This window comes from Garra rufa, chromosome 4, assembly GCF_049309525.1.
Source record: "Garra rufa chromosome 4, GarRuf1.0, whole genome shotgun sequence".
In the NCBI taxonomy this organism is placed as follows: Eukaryota; Metazoa; Chordata; class Actinopteri; order Cypriniformes; family Cyprinidae; genus Garra; species Garra rufa.
The window spans coordinates 22,344,007-22,366,823 of NC_133364.1; the positions used below are offsets into that span (position 1 = coordinate 22,344,007).

Sequence of the window (22,817 nt, forward strand, 5' to 3'; positions counted from 1 at the left end):
AGCCCATGGAGGGTGTCAAAGGTTGACTGGGGAGTAGGAATCCATGACTCCAGCACTGTGTGTGTGTGTGTGTGTGTGTTTTCTTTTCCATGCCATCCTATATGCAGAGGCGAGATAAGCATGTGCTTGTGGTGGGGACCAGGTGCGTGACTATCAGCCTCTCAAGGGATTTGTTTTGACAGGGGAGGGTCCAGAGGGGATGCAAGAGGGTCAACCCCTCTCTCGTTCTTGTTTTCAGTCTCACTTTCTGCCCATCTATCCCTCTTTGCTTGTTTTCACAGGGAGTGTAGGCCACTCTCTGACGTCAGGTTCCACGCAGGGATGTTCCGTATAATCAGGAACCACTGATTTGGTTCTGCCTGGTATTTCTGTTTCTGTAACCTGTCAGCGCAAAGCCTCAGTCCTCTCACGATATTTCAATTCATGTGGCAACCGGGAGCAAGTCAGCTGGAGATTTCCCAATGCGCATTTCGGCTCATTGTATAACGTTGAACCCCAGCTTTTATCAGTGAGAGACAAAAGAGAGTATCTCAGCAAACACGGCAGCAGATTTCCTTCCAGGCTCTTTCGTGGAAAGCGGCAAGTTGACTTAATCACACGCTATGATGCTTGGCCAGGAGGTTTGAGTCTTGAGATGCTGAGTTCCTGTTTCCTCTCTTGGGCTGTGGCTTTTGGGTCTTCCATAATTCTCCCCCAACCCGAAAATCTTGAGGTTTCCCCCTCAGCCCACCCCTTCCCCTGGTCCTGTTGGAATGCCCTTTTTCCCTGCCACAAGATACTCTACTGTGGCTTTGGAGGCCACCTAGAATGGAGCAACTCTGCTGAGCCCACATTCAGAAATAGAGATTGAGGCTGTAAATTTAGCTCTTGTCAGAATTCTCAGCCTCTTCCAAGAAGCATTGCCCATGCCCAATCTCATAAGACGCATTGTTTGTTGTTGGAATTATGGTACTTCAGAGGTACAGGCCACAGTTGTCAACTGTGCCTCGCTAGACAAGCCCGAGGGAGCAAACTCTATGATTACCATCATCGCCCTGCGGCATCAACAACAATATTGCTGTCATTCCCATCAACGTCCTCATCATGTTTTATGATCTTTGTCCCCGCTTAACCAGCTCGCTAAGAGTATGGGCTCTGATGTGGAGTAATGCGGTTGAATGTCTGAACAGCGAACTAGCCGTGACCTACCAATCTCAGATGGAACTGAACCTGGAGGTTGCTCTGCTCCTGTTGACTTTGGCTTCTCCAAGGTGGTTAGCGGCAGACTTTCAGCTCAGCTTTGCCGCAGTGCGATTGGAAAACACAGGTAGCTGGAAGTAGCAGTGACTTGATGAACTCTGCAAGGGAGACATGAAAATTAAATTCAGGCTTCACTGTTGCGTTGAATTCAACCTCCTGCCTGGAGCAGTCAGTTACATGCGATCCTCTGGGCACCTGGAATCCTGAAGAGTAAATCACAGCAATATACTATTGTATATAATTTTCTCAGATTGAAGGTGTCATTCATTGCTTTGCAGTATCGTTGGATTGCACTCTACAGTAAAATATGATGTTAATGAAGGAGGATCATGGAAAAAAAACACTGTTTACTATCTCATTAAATGCACTTGATTTTAAATATACCAAACAGACAAGCATATAGGCTTAGTTTTGTGAGTGTTAAGTCTGTCCCTTGAGGTATTAAAAATAAACCATAGGTGCTCAGAGTAGGCCTAGGAACTGGACGTTGCAGTGTTAAAGTGTTCCGATGTGGTGGAAATCCTTGCTGTTCCTCCACACATCCCTGCTTTTAAACTGAACCAGATGGGCTCTTTCCATATAAAACTTTCACTCCCTTTTAAGTCTCACACCGGGCTAACGGCTGTTAAAAACCATGGTACATGTCATATTTTGCCCACTTAATAAAGTCTTTAATACATCAAGGGCTGCGCTGTTTCACACCACAGTTGAAAATTCATGTATGCAGGCATTTTGCCTGGTACAAAACGACAGACTGTTTAGTGATCATGGGCAATGATTTGTTTGTCCTCTGTTCAAGAGAAATTAATCGTATCTCCTGGGCTAAACACAAGAAACTGCCCTGATTATTTCTTTGACATGAATTAGCAGGGAGGTCGGTGCTAGTGCTGTCAGCGCCACTGTCAGGTTCGCCTCTTCAGCCGCCTCAACTGCTATGCGAACTGTCTAACAGTTCAGCCTTCCTGTCTTTCTGATTCTTCAGCAACTATTTCTATGAACTGGGTGGGGATGATAGATGAGATAAGAGTGAAAGTAAAGTTGACAGCTCAAAAAAAGGAAGCTATAGACAGCGAATTAGAGTTTGGCAGCTAAATCCAAAGAACTAGACAAACAACTTTAGTGTGGATTGTTTCCGGGATTAAAGAGGGTATACCTTCTCTAACATCTGTTTGTGTTGGCCGTCACATATACACAGACTTACTTTCACTCCAAACAACGCCAAACGTTTCTCCTGTCTTTCGAGTGTTCTTTTAGCACTCGTTCTTTCATCACAGCATTCAGTTGTTCCAGCTGCAGCCAGTGTGAGGTGTCTATGTCCACTGATTTGAGCGGAGAGACTGTTTTGACAGTTGCAGTCGGAGTGTGACGCGCTGCTGTGGAATGTTCTTCAAATGACAGAGGAGGAACCAAAGAGTTAGATCCATCGGTGTGTGTGTGTGTGTGTGTGTGTGTGTGTGTGTGCATGAGAGAGAGACTCACTCAGTCAGGTCTGGGTAATCAGGCAGTGAGGAGAGCAGAGTGGTGGTTACCTTCCAGGGAAGTTCACGCCCCCGAGAGCTGTTTGGTTTTGTAGTGGCGCTCTGTCAGAGGAGGAGTGGAAGAGAGAGAGAGGAGGAGGGGAGAATGTGTAGTGGAGGATCCTTCTCAGTTACTGAGAGCAGCACACGCTGTCGGCAACAGAATGAGCGTGTCCACGCTCTATCCCGCTAGCAGCACTCTCTAAGAGACCGTTCACCCCCCCTCCCACTTTCTACAGTCCCTGCCAGACGTCAAGAGCAGACACAGGGCTCTTGTCTCTCTCTCTTTCTCTCTCTCTCTATCTCTCTCTCTCTCTCTCTCGTGGGAGAAAGCCACGAGAGACAACTCCTCCACTTTTTCCCCCTCCTTATTTCTCTCTGCGACTTGCACTCTGAGGGACTATGCCGGTAGTTGGCGTTGCATCGAAACTCCGGCAGCCAGCTGTGGGGTCCAAACCCATCCACACTGCACTGCCCATCCCCAACCCTGGGAGAAGCAGCATGGCACATGGACTGACACCCAGAAGCTCGGAGCTCAGAGTCACGGAATCTTCTATGCTTTCCTGTCAGCTGTCACTCAAGATGGACATCCATGATAGGAGGTCAACCTTGGTCCCGGGTCCAGCCACAACTTTGGCACGCAGCAGCAGAGAGGCAGAGGAGAGCAAGATCTGTAAGGTCAGTGAGACTGATGATGGCATGTAATCCAGGCTGTGTTTGGGTTGCTCTTTAGAGCAGGTACAGATTCGCTCTACAGGTGGCTCATGTTGCCTCAAGCTTGTAACGGTTCTTGTTTGATTTGTGTGGAATTATGATTGCATGCACATTTGGAAATAGACCAGCTAGATGCTTGGTGGACCACTGCAGGATTTTAGCAGGTGCCATAGTTTATGTCTAGACGTTTGTATTCTACTTGATTATCTTTGGGTTATTACATGGTTTATTTAGTTTTGTTTACAACAGAATAAACTAAGTCATACAACATGAGAGTAAAGTAATGATGCCTGAACTCCCTCTTTAATATCTAAAGGATATCCGTTTCATATCTAAAGGAAAACTCACACTGCTGAACGTGTGCTGTTTGAGCATGGCTAGTTTATCATTACAAACCCTGTCATTCATGTGGCTAATACTTCCAGTTTGCGAGCAAGCTTTTGTAGTAGTTTTGCTGAGGCTATTAAGATCTCTATCTGTGAAATGAAGCATGGGAGTTTTAGGGGGGGTGTTTGTGGGGGAGATTCGGCCACCTGAAAAACCCTTGTGTGTAGTGGAGCAGTGCAGAACACTGCAGAACTCCCATTCCCCACGTGTGGTGCTCCGTTACAGATAGATGGCTGGTGTTTCCCCCCTGCTCTACTGCTCTTTTCTCAGGCTTCACTATATTAAAAAGACACAGTTGCTTGCGAATGATAGACACAAATGAATTCCTGTGAACTCTTTCCCATTCAAAACAAAGGCATGCCAAGATTTCTGAAAGCAATTTTCATACATTTGGCTGGAAACCAGAGCGGAGACAGAAGGAAGGCGGGGTGCTTGTGAGTAAAGGAAGTGAGAATCTTTCAAAAATCCCGCCAAGGAGATTCATTTGAGGATTTGCTAAACCCGCCTGTCATAAAAAATACAAGGAAAAGATATTCCTGTTTAGTAACCGTTGTATCATTTGTGACCTCCTTAGTTTCTCCTCCATTTTCAGATCCTAAAAGGCTGGATTTTCTTGTAACCTGCAGGAAGTGCGTGCTAACTTCAAAGCAGGGTCGTGGTTGACTGGTGCGTCGGTCGCAAGCATGTTCAGGGTTGCTGCAGGGCAGCGGGGCCAAGAAAGAGGGGAAGTGTGTTTTATTATTGACTCAGTGCTCCATGACCTAAGACACTGTTCATTCAAGTGTCATGCCCTTTAGTGAGAATAAAGACTAGACTTGTCTTTTCACTTTAGTTTGCTGTTAAAAATGCAGTGGGAATGTTAAGACAGGTCATAAAGCTCAACTGAGCAAGAACTATACTAAAATGTGACTGATTTTTTAATGTCTGAAGAAATGTCCCACCTGTCCCTTCCTGACTGATCACAGGGGAACAATTAGTCCTAATGTGGGCTTGTCCACTCAGGTCTATTTGAAAGGGCTGAAGAGCCCGAGGCAGTACTTACTTTCTCCTGACAGTCTTGTTTTGGTAGAGCTAGTGAAGATCATAATGCAGAGGCTTGTCAGAGTGCATTCATTCAATAGATGTGGATTTGTTTATACCCAAATGCCTGTTTGGACACGTTTCCCACAGAGGGCAGCATGTTCACCTTGTTTGGTGTTGACACAGGCTTTAGTGGCTGCAGTTTGATTTGAATCGTGTGGCGGGACAGCAGACTCATGACAAACTTTGCATTCAAGGACATCAGTCTTCTGCGCAGCTGGCTGTGTTGTGATCTGCCGGTGCTATTTATCAAGATTCTAAACAAACAAGAGCTCTGCAGAGCAAGATTTAAAGTAAACCCATGGAACAACTTAACGGCTAATGTGCGGACAGACTGCGAGTGTGCTGTAGAAGCTCTTTCCTCCACAGGAGCCTGCATAGTTTACAGTATGCAAGGGCCTCATCTCATGACGGTGTTAGAGAGTGTAAATAATGGCAGTTGTGTGAGTGCAATATCCCGTGGTAAACAGAGGAAATATGTGGTTGGTCTGGTTGGTGAACTGATTATAGCTGACTCTGTATACTTTATACACCTGAGAATATGGGCAGTGAGGCGTGTTTGAGAATGTGTGTCGTTGGAAGGCTTGGTGTGAGAAAAAAAGAGAAGGAAACAACAAGGTATTTTAATTAACTGTCTTCTGTGTCTGGGAAAATAATAAGGAAATGCTTTCTAATTTAAACCTACTTCTGTGAACTTCTACTTACACAGCTCTAGTACAGTAAATGAAAATCAGAATGATTTAATTCAGCTTCCATTGCTCTGCATTCTGCGCACTTGACTTAACAACTGACTTGAAAATGGAATGACTCCACAGGGTGCTGTTCCCTGTTATACAAGCCTAAAATTGGGACATAAAGAATTATCTTCTTGTTCAGAGTGAGCACTCTTTTGTTGTGTTTAGATCATCAAATAAAACAGCAGTTGATATAGATCCAAAAATAATGATCCAGAAATGTTTTGTTGAGATAAATCCATCTGTTATATTTTATTACTCATATTTATTGCATTATTTATTATCCCATCAGCTTTGCTTGTGTTGGGCTTTGAATGCATATTGGGAGATAGTCTTCTATACTGCATGTGGAAACTGAGCTTTGTCTGAGATGTTGTTCTTGCATCCAGTGTAGAAGTATGACAGCAAAATCCCATTCTAAGAATGACACGGGTCTTGTATTAATCTTCCATTTACTTTGCCATCTTACATATTTCTTTAATTTGTTTCCTTGCACTCTATGAATTGTCTTTTGTATTAAAGTTATGTAAAATCCCCCAGATGCTCTTAAGTGTCAGAACTGGACTGTCAACAACAGGATGCTGTTTGGCTGCTGTATTTACACCTCTCATTTTTGTTGACAGTTTAACTGTCCAGTTAATAGCAACCTCCGATTTCGACATTGCTCAAACCTGTATGACTTTCTATCTTCTGTGGAACAAAAGAAGAATATTTCGAAGAATGTTCCACCTGTTTTTGTTCATAAAACATTTAGACTTATATACTTATTTATTATATATACAAAAATATCTGGGTCAATAAACCCACGTTTTACTTGCAGTTGAAGTCAAAAGTTTACATACCCCTCTCAGAATCTGCTAAATGTTAAATTATTTTACCAAAATAAGGGGAATCATACAAAATGCATGTTATTTTTCATTTAGTACTGACCTGAATAGGATATTTCACATAAAATACATTTACATATAATCCACAAAAGAAAATAATAGCTGAATTTATAAAAACCCTGTTCAAAAGTTTACATACACTTGATTCTTAATACTGTGTTGTTACCTGAATGATCCACAGCTGTGTTTTTTTGTTTAGTGACAGTTGTTCATGAGTCCCTTGTTTGTCCTGAAAAGTTAAACTGCCTGCTGTTCTACAGAAAAGTTATTCAGGTTCCACAAATTCTCTGGTTTTTCAGCATTTTTGTGTATTTGAACCCTTTCCAACAATCACTGTATGATTCTGAGATCAATCTTTTCACACTGAGGACAACTGAGGGACTCATATGCAACTATTACAGAAGGTTAAAACGCTTTCTGATGCTTTAGAAGAAAACACAATGCATTTAGAGCCAGGGGTGTAAACTTTTGAATAGAATGACGATGTGTACATTTTTCTTATTTTGCCTAAATGTCTTTCTTTACTCATTTAGTACTGCCCTTCAGAAGCTACAGAAAATACTTGCAAGTTTCCCAGTTGACAAAGTTAAATTTACCCGGATATTAAAAATCTAAAAGTTTTCACCCCCCAGCTCTTAATGCATCATGTTTCCTTTTGAAGCAACAGTGCACGTTTGAACCTTCTGTAATAGTTGCATATGAGTCATTTTTGTAAATTCAGCTATTATTTTCTCATGTGAACTATATGTAAACGTCTTTTATGTGAAATATCTTATTCAGGTCAGTACCAAATAAAAAACAACATGCATTTTGAATGATCCCTCTTTATTTTGGTAAAATAATTAACATTTTGCAGATTGTGCAAGGTGTAAGTAAACTGTTGACTTTAACTGCATATACAAAAATGGGTCAACAAACCCTTGTTTGACTTATTTTTTTATGGTAATATCTTCCGGAAAGTATCTTGACGTTGTCATTTCAGCGCATCTCATTACATTTGCATGCAGACACACATCCATGCATATTCATCTTCATTCTTAGTAAGCTTAGCTTACAAGGTTCCCCAGGGCTCTGTACTTGTCCCATTCAAGATTTGTATGTGTGAGATTAAGAAGTCAAGGAATGTAAACAGGCCACTGATGGCTTGCAGTGTGTTAGATGGGGAGGTAGGGGAATGTTGAGAGTCCAGGGAGACAGTGCCAGCATTTCCCAGCAGCAGAGGTGCTGTTGGTGGTGAAACACTGAGACCTTCTTCTGTCTTCTGTCACAGCCATGGGTGGTCTGGCGTGCTGCACTCCTTATCTGGAAGAGTGCAGGACACTGAAGACAAGTGATGACGCTCATCCTTAGACAAGCAGAGGTAGAGGCTCAGAACTGTTAGAAAGCTGAACTTGCATGGAAACATACTATCCAACAAGCTAATAACTCATATTCTTTTCCAGTGTGCCTACTTAAGGGTTGAGTGATGATGATGTTTATTCAGATAAAATCAGACATATTCATTCACGCTGTTCAGTTTACTTTTAAGGGTTTCCTGCTGCAAGTCAAGTCATTTATTTGGATAAAAATAGCCGATTCTGACTCCCATGAACAAGAATTAGTCCACCCAAAAGATCTGTCATTATTTACACACTCCGATGTTTTTCCAAAACTTTCTTTTCTTTTTCACTCAGTTAAAATAAAGCTTTCAAGCACCAAAAACGTATCATATAAGTGGACAATTTAACTCTATATTCCAAGTCTTCCAAAGCTGATAGACAAAAAAATCACTAGATTTATTATGATTTTATTTTTGTCAGTACATCCTTTCTGAAGCTTATAATTTCAAATTTTTTGTTTTACTCAAGAAAGAAAGTCTTATAAGGTGTAAACAACATGTGTGCGTTAGTGATGAAAGCATTTAGTAAACTATTTCTGTAAGTGTTTTGAGGTTGCATTATAGCGCTTGTTTACAAAACAGCCGTGCAAGTTTATATTTAACTTCTCTGGAAGCCGAATCAGTCTTTAGTTAAAACAGGAAGAAAAAATGGTGAGAAAAACAGCATGCGACCTAAACGAAAGGTCTTGCCAGGCATCCTGTGTTTTTTGTTTTTTTTACTGGGGTGAGCAGTCCAGAGACCAAGAACACTCTGTGCGCACAGCTCAATCCGAAAGAAAAAATTACATCTAATAACGTTTAACGATCTGGCAGATGTCATTTTGTTTCCCTCGGTTCAGCTGAGGACTTTATCGCCATTATCATTAAGTGGCCGAGCCCCCCTGCCATATCTGATACTCTTGAATGGGGTTTATTGATGTGGCACTGCAGAGCTGCAGTAGAGTTGCTTACCGATGGGCGGAAGTTACCCACATGCTTTCAGACAACTGCTCACACACACACCAGGCCATATCCACAAACACAATACCTCCAGGCATTGTGCTAGTTCAAAGGTATGACCGTTAAATGATCAGAGAGAGGGACACAAACTCTACACTTCAACTTTTGTGTTGTTTAATGCCATAAAAGAACAATTGGAATTGGACTTAGGATGCGGAATCCTTGGGTATAAATCCTGTGAAAATATGACTCACGATGAAAGAGCTGAAAGATGAGAGATTGAAAAACAAGCTAAAATGGCATCGCGATCGCGTTTTATATCACATTCACTTTTGTTCATACTATCGAGTAGGTTTAGGTGTAGTGCAGATGGTACGTTGTTTTAAAACGTCACGGAGTGTTAGATTTATAGCGTCACTTAAAGGACATTTCAATTCAGAGCTGCTGTGGCACGTACAAAACCAACATAAAACGTACCATATGTAAGTTCATCTGTTTTCCGGGGGAAAAACTGAACACTCTTTTAGCGCCACTCAGTGGACATTTCACATCGAATATGTCACGAAACGTACATGGTGGTACGTATTTCGCATCTCGCGAAAGGTTGGAATCATTCTAGCTTTGAAAACATGGTTTTGTCAGAACTTCTAGAAATGATTTTGCCAACTTGTGAACAAACACAGACATTCAAGTGGTTAGTCTATTACCTTTGACTTCCTTGTTTCCACTTCCAGGCTTCTAGTTTAATCTTTCTGTTCTTCACTCCCTTTCCTTCATTGCTCTAATCAGCTGCATTTGTCATTTGTTACATAAACTTCTCTCATTTTCCTGGAGCATTCACTTCATTCCAGACCTCTGCTCTCCTTTAGTTATTCTCAGAGTTTGTGCTGTCTCTCTCTTTCTTTCTCTCTTTCACTGATGTTGTGCTGATGGGATGGAGGCAGTGCACACACCTGGCACTGTCTGTATAACTGGCTCTGATACACGCCACGAGCCTAATGCCGCACACAGAGGTCACACATACACACACACACAGTCTTTCTCTTGGCTCGGCACAAAGGAGGAACATCTGTGAAACCAAAGCATGGGGTTCATTAGCAATCAGCAGGGACTGGGACAGAGCGGACATCCCAGCATGCCGTTAATACGCACCAGGAAAGAAGAGGAGGGATGAACACAGCTATGTGTTTTCATGATCGACTATTTATCGAGCTAGTTTAGCATTGTGTTCAGTGAACACAGTTCACTTGTCTCATTTTCTTAGGGTGAGTTGAAACTACTAAAATGACTAGTTGACTCATCCCTAGAGGAGAAGAGAGGTAAACAGAGAGAGTTTAGTTAGTCAGCCCCTCTGTGAGTCAGACTGCGTGATTGCATTGTGACCTGCTACAGAATCATGGGATTTCCTGCCCCATGGGCAAAAGTCCAAAGCGTTTCAGTGGAGTGTTTGTGCACTGACATGCGTGAATGTTTAGAGGTTAATGGACACTTCAGGAAACTTTTGCTGGCTACTGTTTAACTGCTTTACTTTTCAAAGATGTCACATGTGTCTTCAAATATTACAAGATCCCAGAAACCATCTTGCATTCTGTCTGAAGTTTAAAAGTTTGGAGTCAGTAAGATTTTATTATTTTTTATTTATGTTCAAATGAATGCTTTTTCTATACACTTTTTAAAAAAATACTTTTGTTCAGCAAGGATGCATTAAAATGCTGACAGTAAATTTTTTACATTGTTTACAAACAAATGTTTCTTGAGCCTCAAATCATCATATTAGAATGATTTCTGAATCATGTAACACTGAAGACTAAAGTAATGGCTTCTTAAATTCAGTGTGTTATCTATGGAAACCTGTTTCTGCCATTAAATAATACAAAAAAAAAAAGATTATTGCGACATTTTACCTCACAATTCTTTTTTTCTAAGAATCGCATGTTACAAACTCACAACTCAGAATTGTGAGATATAAACTTAAAATTGTGAGTTATAAAGTCAAAATTGCGAGATATAAACTGCCAATTGTGAGAAAGTAAGTCAGAGTTGTGAGTGAGAATTTTTGTTGGTATCTCTCAATTCCAACTTTTTTCTCGCAATTCTGACTTTTTCTCATAATTGCATGATACAAACTCGCAAGACTTTTTTTGAGAATTAAGAAGTTAATTCAGAATTGCGTGATATAAACTCTTAATTGCAAAAAATAAAGTCAGAATACATAATTTTTTTCACACTTTTGTTTTTTTCTGAGAATTTTGTGTTACAAACTCAATATAAACTCGAAAGTTATAAAGTCAAAACTTTTCAGTCAGACTTTTTTCACAGTTCTGACTTTTTTTCTCAAAATTGAGAAATGAAGTCAGAATTGCATGATATAAACTCTCAATTGCAAGAAATAAAGTCAGAATGGCAAGATATTTATTTTTCTCACAAATGTGAGTTTGTATCTCTCAATTCTGGCATTTAGAGATTTCTTTTTCTCGCAATTTTGACTTTTTTACAATTGTGAGTTTATATCTCACAGTTCTGACTTTTTTTCAGAATTGTGTGATACAAACTCACAATTTTGACAATTTTTGTTTCTCAGAAATTGAAAAATTAAGTCAGAATTGTGTGATATAAACTCTCAATTGCAAGAAATAAAGTCAAAATTGTGAGCAAATGCAAATTGGTATCACTTAATTCTGGCATTTTTTTCTCGCAATTTAGACTTTTTTATTGGAACTGCATGATAGAAACTCACAATTAAGTCAGAATTTCTCGCAAATGCGAATTTGTATCTCACAGTTCTGACTTTTTCTCAGAATTGCAACTCGCAATTCTGAGAAGAAAAGTCAGAATTGTTAGTTTATATCTCACAATTCTGAGAAATATTCATAACACGCAATTTCGAGTTTATATCTCACAATTCTGACTTTATAACTTGCATTGTGAGTTTATATCTCTCATTTCTGAGAAGAAAGTCAGAAATGCGAGATAAAAAGTAGCAGGAATAAATTTGTTTTGGAAATGTATTCAAATAGAAAAAGTCATTTTAAATGTAAAGAATGTTTCACAAAAATATATCTATTTTATTGTATATTTGATCAAATAAATGCAGCATTGGTGACTCCAAACTTTTAAACGGCAGTGTGCATTACATCAACTAAAGTGGCACAAACTAATGTTGAACTAATGCAGAACAGCCAAAGGATTTACTTAGATTTGAAAAAGTACTTAGGATCACTGAAACACTTTGAGGTGATAATTTTGTTGTAATGAAGTTTTAAAGTTTCAATGACATTTGCAGTTGTTCACCCCAGCACTGCGTTTGGTTAAATAATTTAATCTGTGTTTTCCCAGATGACCGCAACAAATGAACTGTGAAGTACATAGACAGACTCTGAACTCAGTGTGCATGTATGTGTGTGTCCTGTCACACAAGCCAACATCCAGTAAAATAAAAAAGCTGTGCCAGCAGAAACAAATTAGATCAGATAAGCAATTTAAATTTAAGAGATGGTTCACAATCATTTGCTCAGCACAAATGTTTTTCGTTTTTACTTTAGCAATTACGTTTTGCAATGCGAGGTGCAAGTTACTTAACCTTTAACAAACCTCAGCTTTATATTTACCTTTGTAGTCAGTTCAATCCTCAATCATTTCTGAAAATTGATCCTCGTATCCCTGCAGACCTGAGGTTAAATATTTTCCATCATCCAACGGGTGTTAATATTATTTTGGAAAGATGTTAAGTTCCTCATTAACGGTGTTTAAAACTTAAGTGCAACCTTGCGGACAGCAAAACAGTTCGGGTCAAGACCAGGGTTGACCAGACATGACGGGGTCTGGCTTTTACCACATACTTTGTCTCTCTTTCTCTCTCTCACCGCACAAACTCCTCTCTGTGTTTCCTTGACGAATAACAGAACCTCCTAATCTCATAATTATGGTGTAATCTTCTTAATAGCATAATGCTCCTAAACTTTACTTGGTACTGAGTCTTTATATAGAGAGAGGGAACTGTTGTCCTTCCAATGGTTCATACATGGTTTTTAGGTCAGCCATTAACACAGTGGTTGATGTTTGATGGGCCTTGAATATCTAAAAAATGTGCAAACAAATATTCTCTCAAGAAGTGGAGGTTATCCTTGAATGAACAGTCCATTACTGCGGTTATGAAAGTGGCACAAGGGTCCGTGATGTGATAACACACACATCAATGCAAACTGTGACTCAAGTCAGTCGAAGGCTCATTGTCTCTTTGCTTCCACTGCTGTTATTCCGGTATTGATAAGCGTGCACTTCAATTTGAAGTTGTGTGGGAGGTATGTTGGTTTGTGATTATGGTACTGTAGCATTTACGTCATAACAGCACAATATTCTGTTTGTCAAAATCTCATTGTGTTAAGCTTAAACTATTGTGTATATTGCTTTGCCTTTTTATCTCCATTTATCTGGCAACTTCTGGAAAAGTTAGCAGTTATTGTGTCTCTTCATTTGAAAGGCTGAAAAATCTTATAGGTATGTTTCTTTTGTGAGATATTACAAAAAACATGCACATTACTGCATATGTACACTACCAAAAAAGTTTCTGCACAGTAAGATTTTTAATGTTTTTTTAAGAAGTCTCTCTTTGATCCAAAGTACAGCAAGTACAGTAAATTTTGAAATATTTTTGCTATTTAAAATAACTGTTTTCTATTTAAATATTTTTTAAAATGTCATTTATTCTTGTGATTTCAAAGCTGAGTTTTTAGCATCATTACTCCAGTCACATGATCCTTCAGAAATCATTCTAATATTCTGATGTGCTGTTCAAAAAACATTTATTATTATTAATATGAAAACAGCTGAGTAGATTTTTTTCAGGTTTCTTTGATGAATAGAAAGTTCAGAAGAACGGCATTGGTCTGAAATAGAAATATTTTGTAACATTATAAATATGTCTATCATAACTTTTGATCAATTTAAAGCATTGTTGCTTAATAAAAAATATTAATATCTATAATTTTTAAAATCATACAGGTTTGGAACGGTGTAATTTTAGCATTATTGATATGCTGTTGGAACATGTATTAGTATTTGAAATTAGCTTTACTTGTATTTTTTGTTTTTTTATTTTGTTTGTATTTTACATTTTTATATTTAGATTTAGATTTTATGACTTTTTCTCAGAACTGCGTGATAAAAACCTGCAATTCTGACTCTTTTTTTTCACAGAATTGCAAGAAATAAACTCGTAATTCTGGGAAATAAAGTTGCAATTGCGAAATATAAACTCAATTCAAAATTAGAAGTTATAACTCATAATGCGAGTTTGTATCTCACAATTCTGACTTTTTTTAAGTCTCAATTGTGAGATATAAACTAGCAATTCTGAGAAAAAAAAGGTCTGATTGTGAGTTTATATCTCGCAGTTGTTAGAAATTCATAAAGCACAATTGTAAGTTTATGTCTCGAATTCTGACTTTATAACTTGCAATTGTGAGTTTATATCTCTCAGTTCTGAGAAAACAGTCAGAATTGTGAGATAAAAAGTTGCAGTTTCCTTTTTTGTTTTTTATTCAGTAGCAATTAGCTTTACTTTTTTTTTTTTTTTTTTTTATCATGTTTTGTTGTGCTTTGTCATTTACATTTTTTATACTTATATTTAGCTTTGTGTATTTATTTTTTTTTATTTCAGTTTTAGTCATTTTTGGAGTTAGTCGCCGAGAAAAAAATATTTATTAATTATTTATTAGGTTTATATTCAGGTTTGCATCAAATATTTGATTTGATTTCAGCTATATATAAATTACTGAAAACAATTTTAGTACTTTTAGTTTTGATTAATGGTGCTGTATGTAATCTTTGGACTGTACCAAAGCATAAAAAACACCATAATACATTCGCAGATATTTAGGAAACATGCTAAGTTCACATACTTGTAAAACAACGCTAAAGCCAGTTACTCTCCTTGAAAATGTGCACTTCCTGTCAGAATGCCTGTTATTGTTTTGGTCTGTGTGATTCCGGCCACTGCCAATTTAACCAATAGTATTTCAACACCCACTGTAAAAAAAAAAAAAAACATTGTTTCAACTCAAAATAATTTGTTACCCGGTCCACTTAAAATGTTTAGTTTAGTCAACTAAAATATTCCAGTTGTCACTTAAATTAACATTTAGTAACTTAACATTTCAAGTTGACTGAACTAAAAAAGTCAGTGGGGTAACAAATTATTTTAACTTGAAACAACTTTTTGAAACCATTTTTTTTTTACAGTGTGGGTTGCTGAAGAGTGGAAAACAGCATATCACAGCCATTGAAGTGAGCAAACAAACTGGGACAAAGATCGCAGATTCTACCAGACCTAAAAAGCCTTGACTCTAAGATAAATCAACTTACAGTACAAGTCTCATCGCCTTCCATTGTCAATTACACACATTCATGTTGAATTTCCTTAATCTGACAACCCACATGAGCGTTGCATCTGAGAAGAAGGAGGCGAGAGAAACAATATTTTAAATTTGGACTGCAGTACCCATTTCAACTGCTAGCTGTCAATATCACATACAGCAGCTTTAACACTTACAGTACAGGTTTGGAACAACATGAGTGCAATAAATTTTCTAAATTCCTTTAAGAATCCCGAAGTGTAACCCAGCATCTAAAAAAACACACTATGCTGGTCTATTAAGAAAGGATAGTTTAGTTGTACTGGCACTGTGTGCTGAAGTAGTTATGTGCAAATGGCTCACACCCCTGCACACCTTCAAAGAAGAAGCGCATGAGAAAGACTTACTGCAATGGAAGCAGATGGAAGCACCTACTGCAGATTTTTTAAAGCTTTAATCGGCCCACATCTGCCTGTTTCCACTCTCTCTCACTCAAGCTTTATTGTAACTTCATAAAGGAGCAGCTGAGAGAAGAAGGGAAAGGACAAATTGGAATGAATAAGGGAAGAAAGTAAATGGGATGAGTAGCTAGGCGGATGAAGAGGCTTGGTTGGCTGTCATGGATCACAGGCCTTTTTTCTATGTAGTCTAAGTGAGCCAATATTGCAGTAATCTGGAGTAAATCCGGTTTAATTAAGCTACAGAGTTTTAAGGGGCAGCGTTAGATTAGAAGCACATTGTATAGGGTGGGAGTGTGCCATGCTTTGTGTGCTTTGATCTCGTATATACACACACATATGCCAGACACACACCCATAGCGCTGGCATAGAGTCTCCGAGTGGGCCGTTCCGCTGGTGCGTGTAGCCAAGGCGTGCTCTGATATTCATTTTCCCAGGTTGACAGGAGCTATTAGTCATACGAAGGATGGCTAAGTTACATCGCTACAGGCTAAAGAGCACCGCATTGAGCTCCTGCTGTTCTATGTATCTGTGTGTGTACTTCAAAACCGCAACAGCCTTGAAACTACTTGCCAACAATTTTTGCTTTTCTGTTAAATTGTTCTTAGGTGTGGCAGCATGTGACACCTCTTATATTCTGGGGAAAAGATGATTCTTGCACTTGCTGCCTTAGGGGCCGAAGCTTGTTTTGCTGAGAGTTGCATAAAAACAGGATGCTGGAGTGCAACGTTACAGATGTGAGAAAGAAAGATCGAGAAAGGAAGAGAGAGATATTTTTTGCACATCAACAGAAAGGTGACCTTTGAGTAAATTAGTGGTTCAAGGTCTCTATTTTTGCATGGCTTTACAGGGCTCAACAGTAACAGTAACAGTGTGAGAGTTTCAAGCCTTTACTGCGATGCCATTTTGACACCATGTAAAGGATGATTTACATTAAAGGTGTTTGATGATGCTGTGATTGAGTGTGGAATCATGGGAGTTGTTGTTTTCATCCCCACAGCCGTCGGGACTTGGGCTGAAATTATGTCCATGGATGAGCTAATGTATTAAAGACTTATTAAGGTCACTGTAGTTTGACATATATGAAAGTGCCTTTGGGGTTTCCATGTTTTCTACAAAATAAAAGCTATTACACTAGTTAAAATGGCTTATTTTTCTGGATTCAAACATTCTTGGAAACATTTGGGATAATGTAAGTACATAAGTCAGCCAAATTTATAACACTGTTCTAGTGGCTTTTGGATTTCAACCCAAAAATATTAAAAAATTACATACTGTGCCTTTAATGAGACATGTGGATATTCCTAGTGCATTGCTACAGACAGAGAAACTGTTTTAATTAAAAAAAATAAATATATACAATCATGGCCAAAAGTTTTGAGAATTACATAAATATTGGAAATTGGAAAAGTTGCTGCTTAAGTTTTTATAATAGCAATTTGCATATACTCCAGAATGTTATGAAGAGTGATCAGATGAATTGCATAGTCCTTCTTTGCCATGAAAATTAACTTAATCCCAAAAAAAACTTTCCACTGCATTGTTAAGATGGCTTCAGGGCATCCAAGAAAGTCCAGTAAGCGCCAGGATCGTCTCCTAAAGAGGATTCAGCTGCGGGATCGGAGTGCCACCAGTGCAGAGCTTGCTCAGGAATGGCAGCAGGCAGGTGTGAGCGCATCTGCACGCACAGTGAGGCCAAGACTTTTGGAAGATGGCCTGGTGTCAAGAAGGGCAGCAAAGAAGCCACTTCTCTCCAAAAAAAAAAAAAAAAAAAAAACATCAGGGACAGATTGATCTTCTGCTAAAAGTATGGCGAATGGACTACTGAGGACTGGGGCAAAGTCATATTCTCCGATGAAGCCTCTTTCCAATTGTTTGGGGCATCTGGAAAAAGGCTTGTCCGGAGAAGAAAAGGTGAGCGCTACCATCAGTCCTGTGTCATGCCAACAGTAAAGCATCCTGAGACCATTCATGTGTGGGGTTGCTTCTCATCCAAGGGAGTGGGCTCACTCAAAATTTTTCCCAAAAACACTGCCATGAATAAAGAATGGTACCAAAACACCCTCCAACAGCAACTTCTTCCAACAATCCAACAACAGTTTGGTGAAGAACAATGCATCTTTCAGCACGATGGAGCACCGTGCCATAAGGCAAAAGTGATAACTAAGTGGCTCGGGGACCAAAACGTTGAAATTTTGGGTCCATGGCCTGGAAACTCCCCAAATCTTAAAACTTGTGGTCAATCCTCAAGAGGCGGGTGGACAAACAAAAACCCACTAATTCTGACAAACTCCAAGAAGTGATTATGAAAGAATGGGTTGCTATCAGTCAGGATTTGGCCCAGAAGTTGATTGAGAGCATGCCCAGTCGAATTGCAAAGGTCCTGAAAAAGAAGGGCCAACACTGCAAATATTGACTCTTTGCATGAATGTGACCCTGGACCACAAAACCAGTCATAAGGTTAAATTTTACAAAACTGAGATATATACATCATATGAAAGCTCAATAAATAAGCTTTCTATTGATGCATGGTTTGTTAGGATAGGATAATATTTGGCCCGAGATACATCTATTTGAAGATCTGGAATCTGAGGGTGCAAAAAAATCAAAATACTGAGAAAATTACCTTTAAAGTTGTCCAAATTAAGTTCTTAACAATGCATATTACTAATCAAAAATTACATTTTGATATATTTATAGTAGGAATTTTTCAAAAATTCATGGAACATCATCTTTACTTAATTTCCTAATAATTTTTGGCATAAAAGAAAAATCAATAATTTTGACCCATACTATGCATTTTTGGCTATTGCTACAAAAATACCCCAGCGACTTAAGACTGGTTTTGTGGTCCAGGGTCACAAATGTCATGTAATTATCGATAAAAGCCTTTGAAACGTATGACGTGCTTGTAATTATATTTCAGTACATCACAGAAACAACTGAAACAAAGATCTAAAAGCAGTTTAGCAGTAAACTTTGTGAAAACTAATATTTGTGTCATTCTCAAAACTTTTGGCCACGACTGTATATATATATATCATGAAGTAGGGTAAGTTACATAACTACCTTTAGGTGAGTGGAAAAGAAAATCTTTATTTTTGAGCCCTGCATTATTTTTAAAAGAAAGATTCATGTCTGCATTGATTATGGGGCTGAGAATCTGTGCAATTCTGTAATGGATGTGGTAAAAAAGTTGGAGTTTGTATTGCCAAAGTTGTTTGTTTGTATTTGCACGGAATTCCATTTGATTCCAAGCAGGTCTAGTGATTAGTCAACAAGAGTATTCCCGGTGGTCCAATCAAATTTCTCCCACATCAATGGAAAAGGAGTATGATGGCAAACATTAAAACTTGGACCCGAGGAGCATCGTTTTTGCACAATACTTTACTGTGGGTAGTCATAGTTTTCCGAATTTTTGCCTGGCAGATAGAAGAACTACAAGCGTGCCAGGCTTGCCCTGATCCTTCATTGTTTATGTGCATGTTGTGAGTGTGTTTGTGGGTCTGAGCTTGTTTTCTCAGGTTTATACTCTGAAGTAGCACTTGGCTGCAGGCTGAAAGCAGTTACACTTTAATAGGCCAGTTGTTTACTCTTTTCTCCAGACCCACTCTGGATGCACTCTATTTCGGATCCTGCCTCTTTGCTGGCAGGTACGCTTTGAGCAGTAAAGTCAACGTTGTATCGTGCCCACCGCCGTCTTACTAACTGATTTTACAATCCACCCAGAAAGTGCCTCTCTTTTATGATAGCTGTAGGTAATGCAAACGAGCTTGGGAAACGAGACCCACCTCTGTTTTAGGCCCACTTCGTTCCGACTTAGTCAATACCACAGGGTGACGAACAGCGTGAACTCACTGACTCAGAGAAGCCGCTAAATTCAAATGGCTCATATGAATAGATATTGGGCCCATAAGCTTTCCGTTGCACCCTGAAAGGAACGGATTAAAATCAGACAGGGGGTCCAGTGAGGGAGTCTGGGTGAGATGAAAGAAGAGGTGTGCTTGCCAAAAGCTGGACTTTTTTACGTCTGGCCAAGAGGCAGCATGAATGCCACATGCACCTGATCTTTCATCTCCTCTTGCTTGCAGGAAATGGAGAGCAGATTGGGCTTTGGTTTACGTGATGCTCTTGATTGAGGACAAAAAGGAAAGGTTGTTATTGCGGTTAGCCATTGCGTGATCTACAGTATAGAGGTCTGGCTTTGATGGGACTCGACAGTACCCTGTAATAATGATCAGAGAACCCACTGAACCCAGGACAGGGGTAGGCATCCGCCAATAGCTAAGCCTTCTGTCGAGACATCTTAAGAAGGCCGATGATGGTATAGAGAGAGACCAAATGTCTTAACCCTGGCAGACAGCTCCTTCAGGAATGTTTGGATTGGACCGCATTTGCACCAAGGGGTACACCGCTTACCCTATGCGGAACAGAGGCTGGTGAAGCTATCGGGTAGCTTTAGGCCAGGATTGCATTTGTGGTCTCTCCAACACGATCCCCCGCTGATAGCTCCAACAGGACTTCCATTCCCACTACTGTAAAGACTATAATTTAGGAAATTAGTTCAAGTATTTGTTGTACTTGTTGATGGTCAGTGACATGGAGAGTTATGTTCATCTCTCTCATACGGCTGGCATCTGTTCATAAGGAAGAGTTTGGCCTTGGCTCTATTTGTCCACACTAAAAATTGCACAAGTATTCTCTCAGAGCTTGCAAGTAATTGATGAGTACATATATTTCTGGGTTTTACTCTTCAGATTCAACATCTCACTCTTGATCATTGGAGACTCTGTCTTTTTTCACAGCTTTATGGCTTGGAATGTAAACCTCCTCCTCTTCAGGCTGTGAGCCTATAGATTATATGACATGACCATTTAAGGTTCCTAAGCTGTCCAGTTAAGGGCCGTCTTTATAAAGGTCAACCTGCTGGTTGACGTTGGTTTATCTATGACTGAGGCAGGTCTCTGAAGTCTTTCGCTCCACAGCGGTCCATAATGATTCATTTAACAACCCCATTGGGCTTCCTCCGAAAAAAAGTAACATTTGTGTCGGATGTTTTTGATTTGATCTCTCATATGGTCTGCCTGGCCCAGGCCTAATGTCTGGCTTTTCTAAGCGTTTGGTGTAGTAAAACTCAGGGGTGGTCTGCTCCCTCAGAAGAGAGGATTTAAGGGTTTGAATCGAGCCAAGGCTGATTGTACACAAAAAGGTCAGATGCAGGAGGAAACCCTGTGCATTTCCTACACTTCAGGCTCATAACTGTGAGATTATAAATGTAATAGCTGCACCTGGCTAAAACACAAAAACTAATCAGTGCCTAAGTAGTTCACCAAATTTGTAAAACCAGCATCGCAGGCTCTCTTGCATATGCATGACTGTCTCAAAAAAGGTCATCAAATCTTATTTATATGTGCATAAACCAAGTCCAATGATGGTTAATGTCTTGCATGCAGACACTATTATAAAATCCACCTGTTTTTTTGATGTGGGCTTCCAACGGAGCAGCGCTCGGTACCATGTGCATTCAAGCGAATGTGTCGTAGTCTGTATTTACACAGCTGCAAGAGGACAGGAGCAAGTCAGGTGAAGGCCTTGGCCTCATGCTGGCCCAGCAGGATCCTCTGTGAGCAAACATTGACGATTCAGGCCATGATTCAGAGGCACTGTCTGCCTCTGCAACCGCTGCTTTCACTCCAAACATCGCCCTTCCTGTCTGGAGAAGAGCGACAGGGCATAATCTACACACACCGACGTAGATATACATCTTTAGATTCATAATCATACAAACGTCAGGGACAGAACATCTTTAAAGTGACCTACCGAGGGGTGTTGGTTCAACAGTGAAGCGGGGTCATGTAGGTTGCTGCTGGTGGTTTGGTTCGAGAATAAGTGGATGGCTTCTCAAGGGTGACTGCTGAAACTTTATACTGTTGTGCTTGGCAGCATTTCCACAGACTCACGGATACATGTCTGCTCTATTTGGACAGTCTCTGAGCGCAGGGCCCCTCAGGTGGGAACTCTTAATGTGTGTGAGAGAAAAATAAGAAGCAGAAAGCAAGAGAGAGACATTCTCTAGCTTTCTGTCTGACTCCTGTTTTGTAGAGTTGAAAAGAGGAAGCAAATGTAATGATTTGGAAACCTTTTTTTTTTTCCAGAGCTCTCTGAGAGTTTGGGTGCAGGTCAACATAATGTCATGACCTAAGTCTGGTTATTCATTTGAGACCATCTTAACTTCCTCCTGTGACAGTTGGAGAGCCATTTTTGCTCTTTGAATCTGTAATTAAATCTCTAGAAATGTTATAGTGGACTGCCTATACTGTATGGGCAGGGACGCCACAACGGGGAGATAGGACAGGGCAACTCCAAGGGCCCGGAGAGAGAGAATACTATTTTTACCAAAGGGGGCCCTGAGTCAATATGATGTTCAGGGCTCCCCTATGTATGAATGTGCAGAGGCTTGGTCAAAATTATGGCTGATGACTTTATCCCCTCCTTGAGAAGTTGTATGTGCAATTGCAGTCATCACCTCCCTGTTAACCCTGTCCTGAACTTTACCATGTCCTGACATTGAAAACCACTCTGCTAGGTCATAGAGGTTAATAGGTTTTGTGGAACAGTGTTTCCACCGGATTCTCAGAATTTGAGAGCATTGTGGAAAGTAGTTTCTTACAAGCATCCCACACACAATACTGACCCTTTAGCCAGAGTAGATTTTTCAAAGTTTGTGGTTAATTACTCTTGTAGCCCCAAGTACTACCCCAGCTATGATCTCCAGCCATTATACACTAAGTTGTAGCCTGAGGCTACAAATACTCATTGTGCTTTGCATTTGAGTTTATTAATTAGGGAACTGACACAGAGAGAATGTGTGATAATGATGTTCACACTGTCTGTTCTCGTTCCAAGGTCAAGATGTAAATGCCAGGTTCGCTTGTTTAAGACCGGCGCCTCTGCCAAATTGTCTGTGGAAAGTAATTTCTTCCCTGTGAAAGTAAAATTTAATCTGTGGTCATGAAGAACTTTGTTTGTGAGCTTGAAGTCTCTTTGTATAGTACAGCTTGTTAGAGCTACTGTTGTGTTTATTACGAGATGTTAGTGCCTTGGACAATAAGTATGCCGTGCAGCAGTGTA

General features: G+C 39.8%; 1 protein-coding gene across 1 annotated transcript in view; it reads left to right on the top strand.

Moving 5' to 3' along the window:
* Window positions 1-3,158: 3,158 nt before the first annotated feature.
* Window positions 3,159-22,817, top strand: part of nav3 (neuron navigator 3) — a 205,567-nt gene continuing 185,908 nt past the window's right edge. Inside the window, exon 1 of the mRNA XM_073837793.1 lies at window positions 3,159-3,434. Coding sequence (XP_073693894.1) covers window positions 3,159-3,434 — 276 coding nt within the window. The remainder of the gene's footprint in view (window positions 3,435-22,817) is intronic.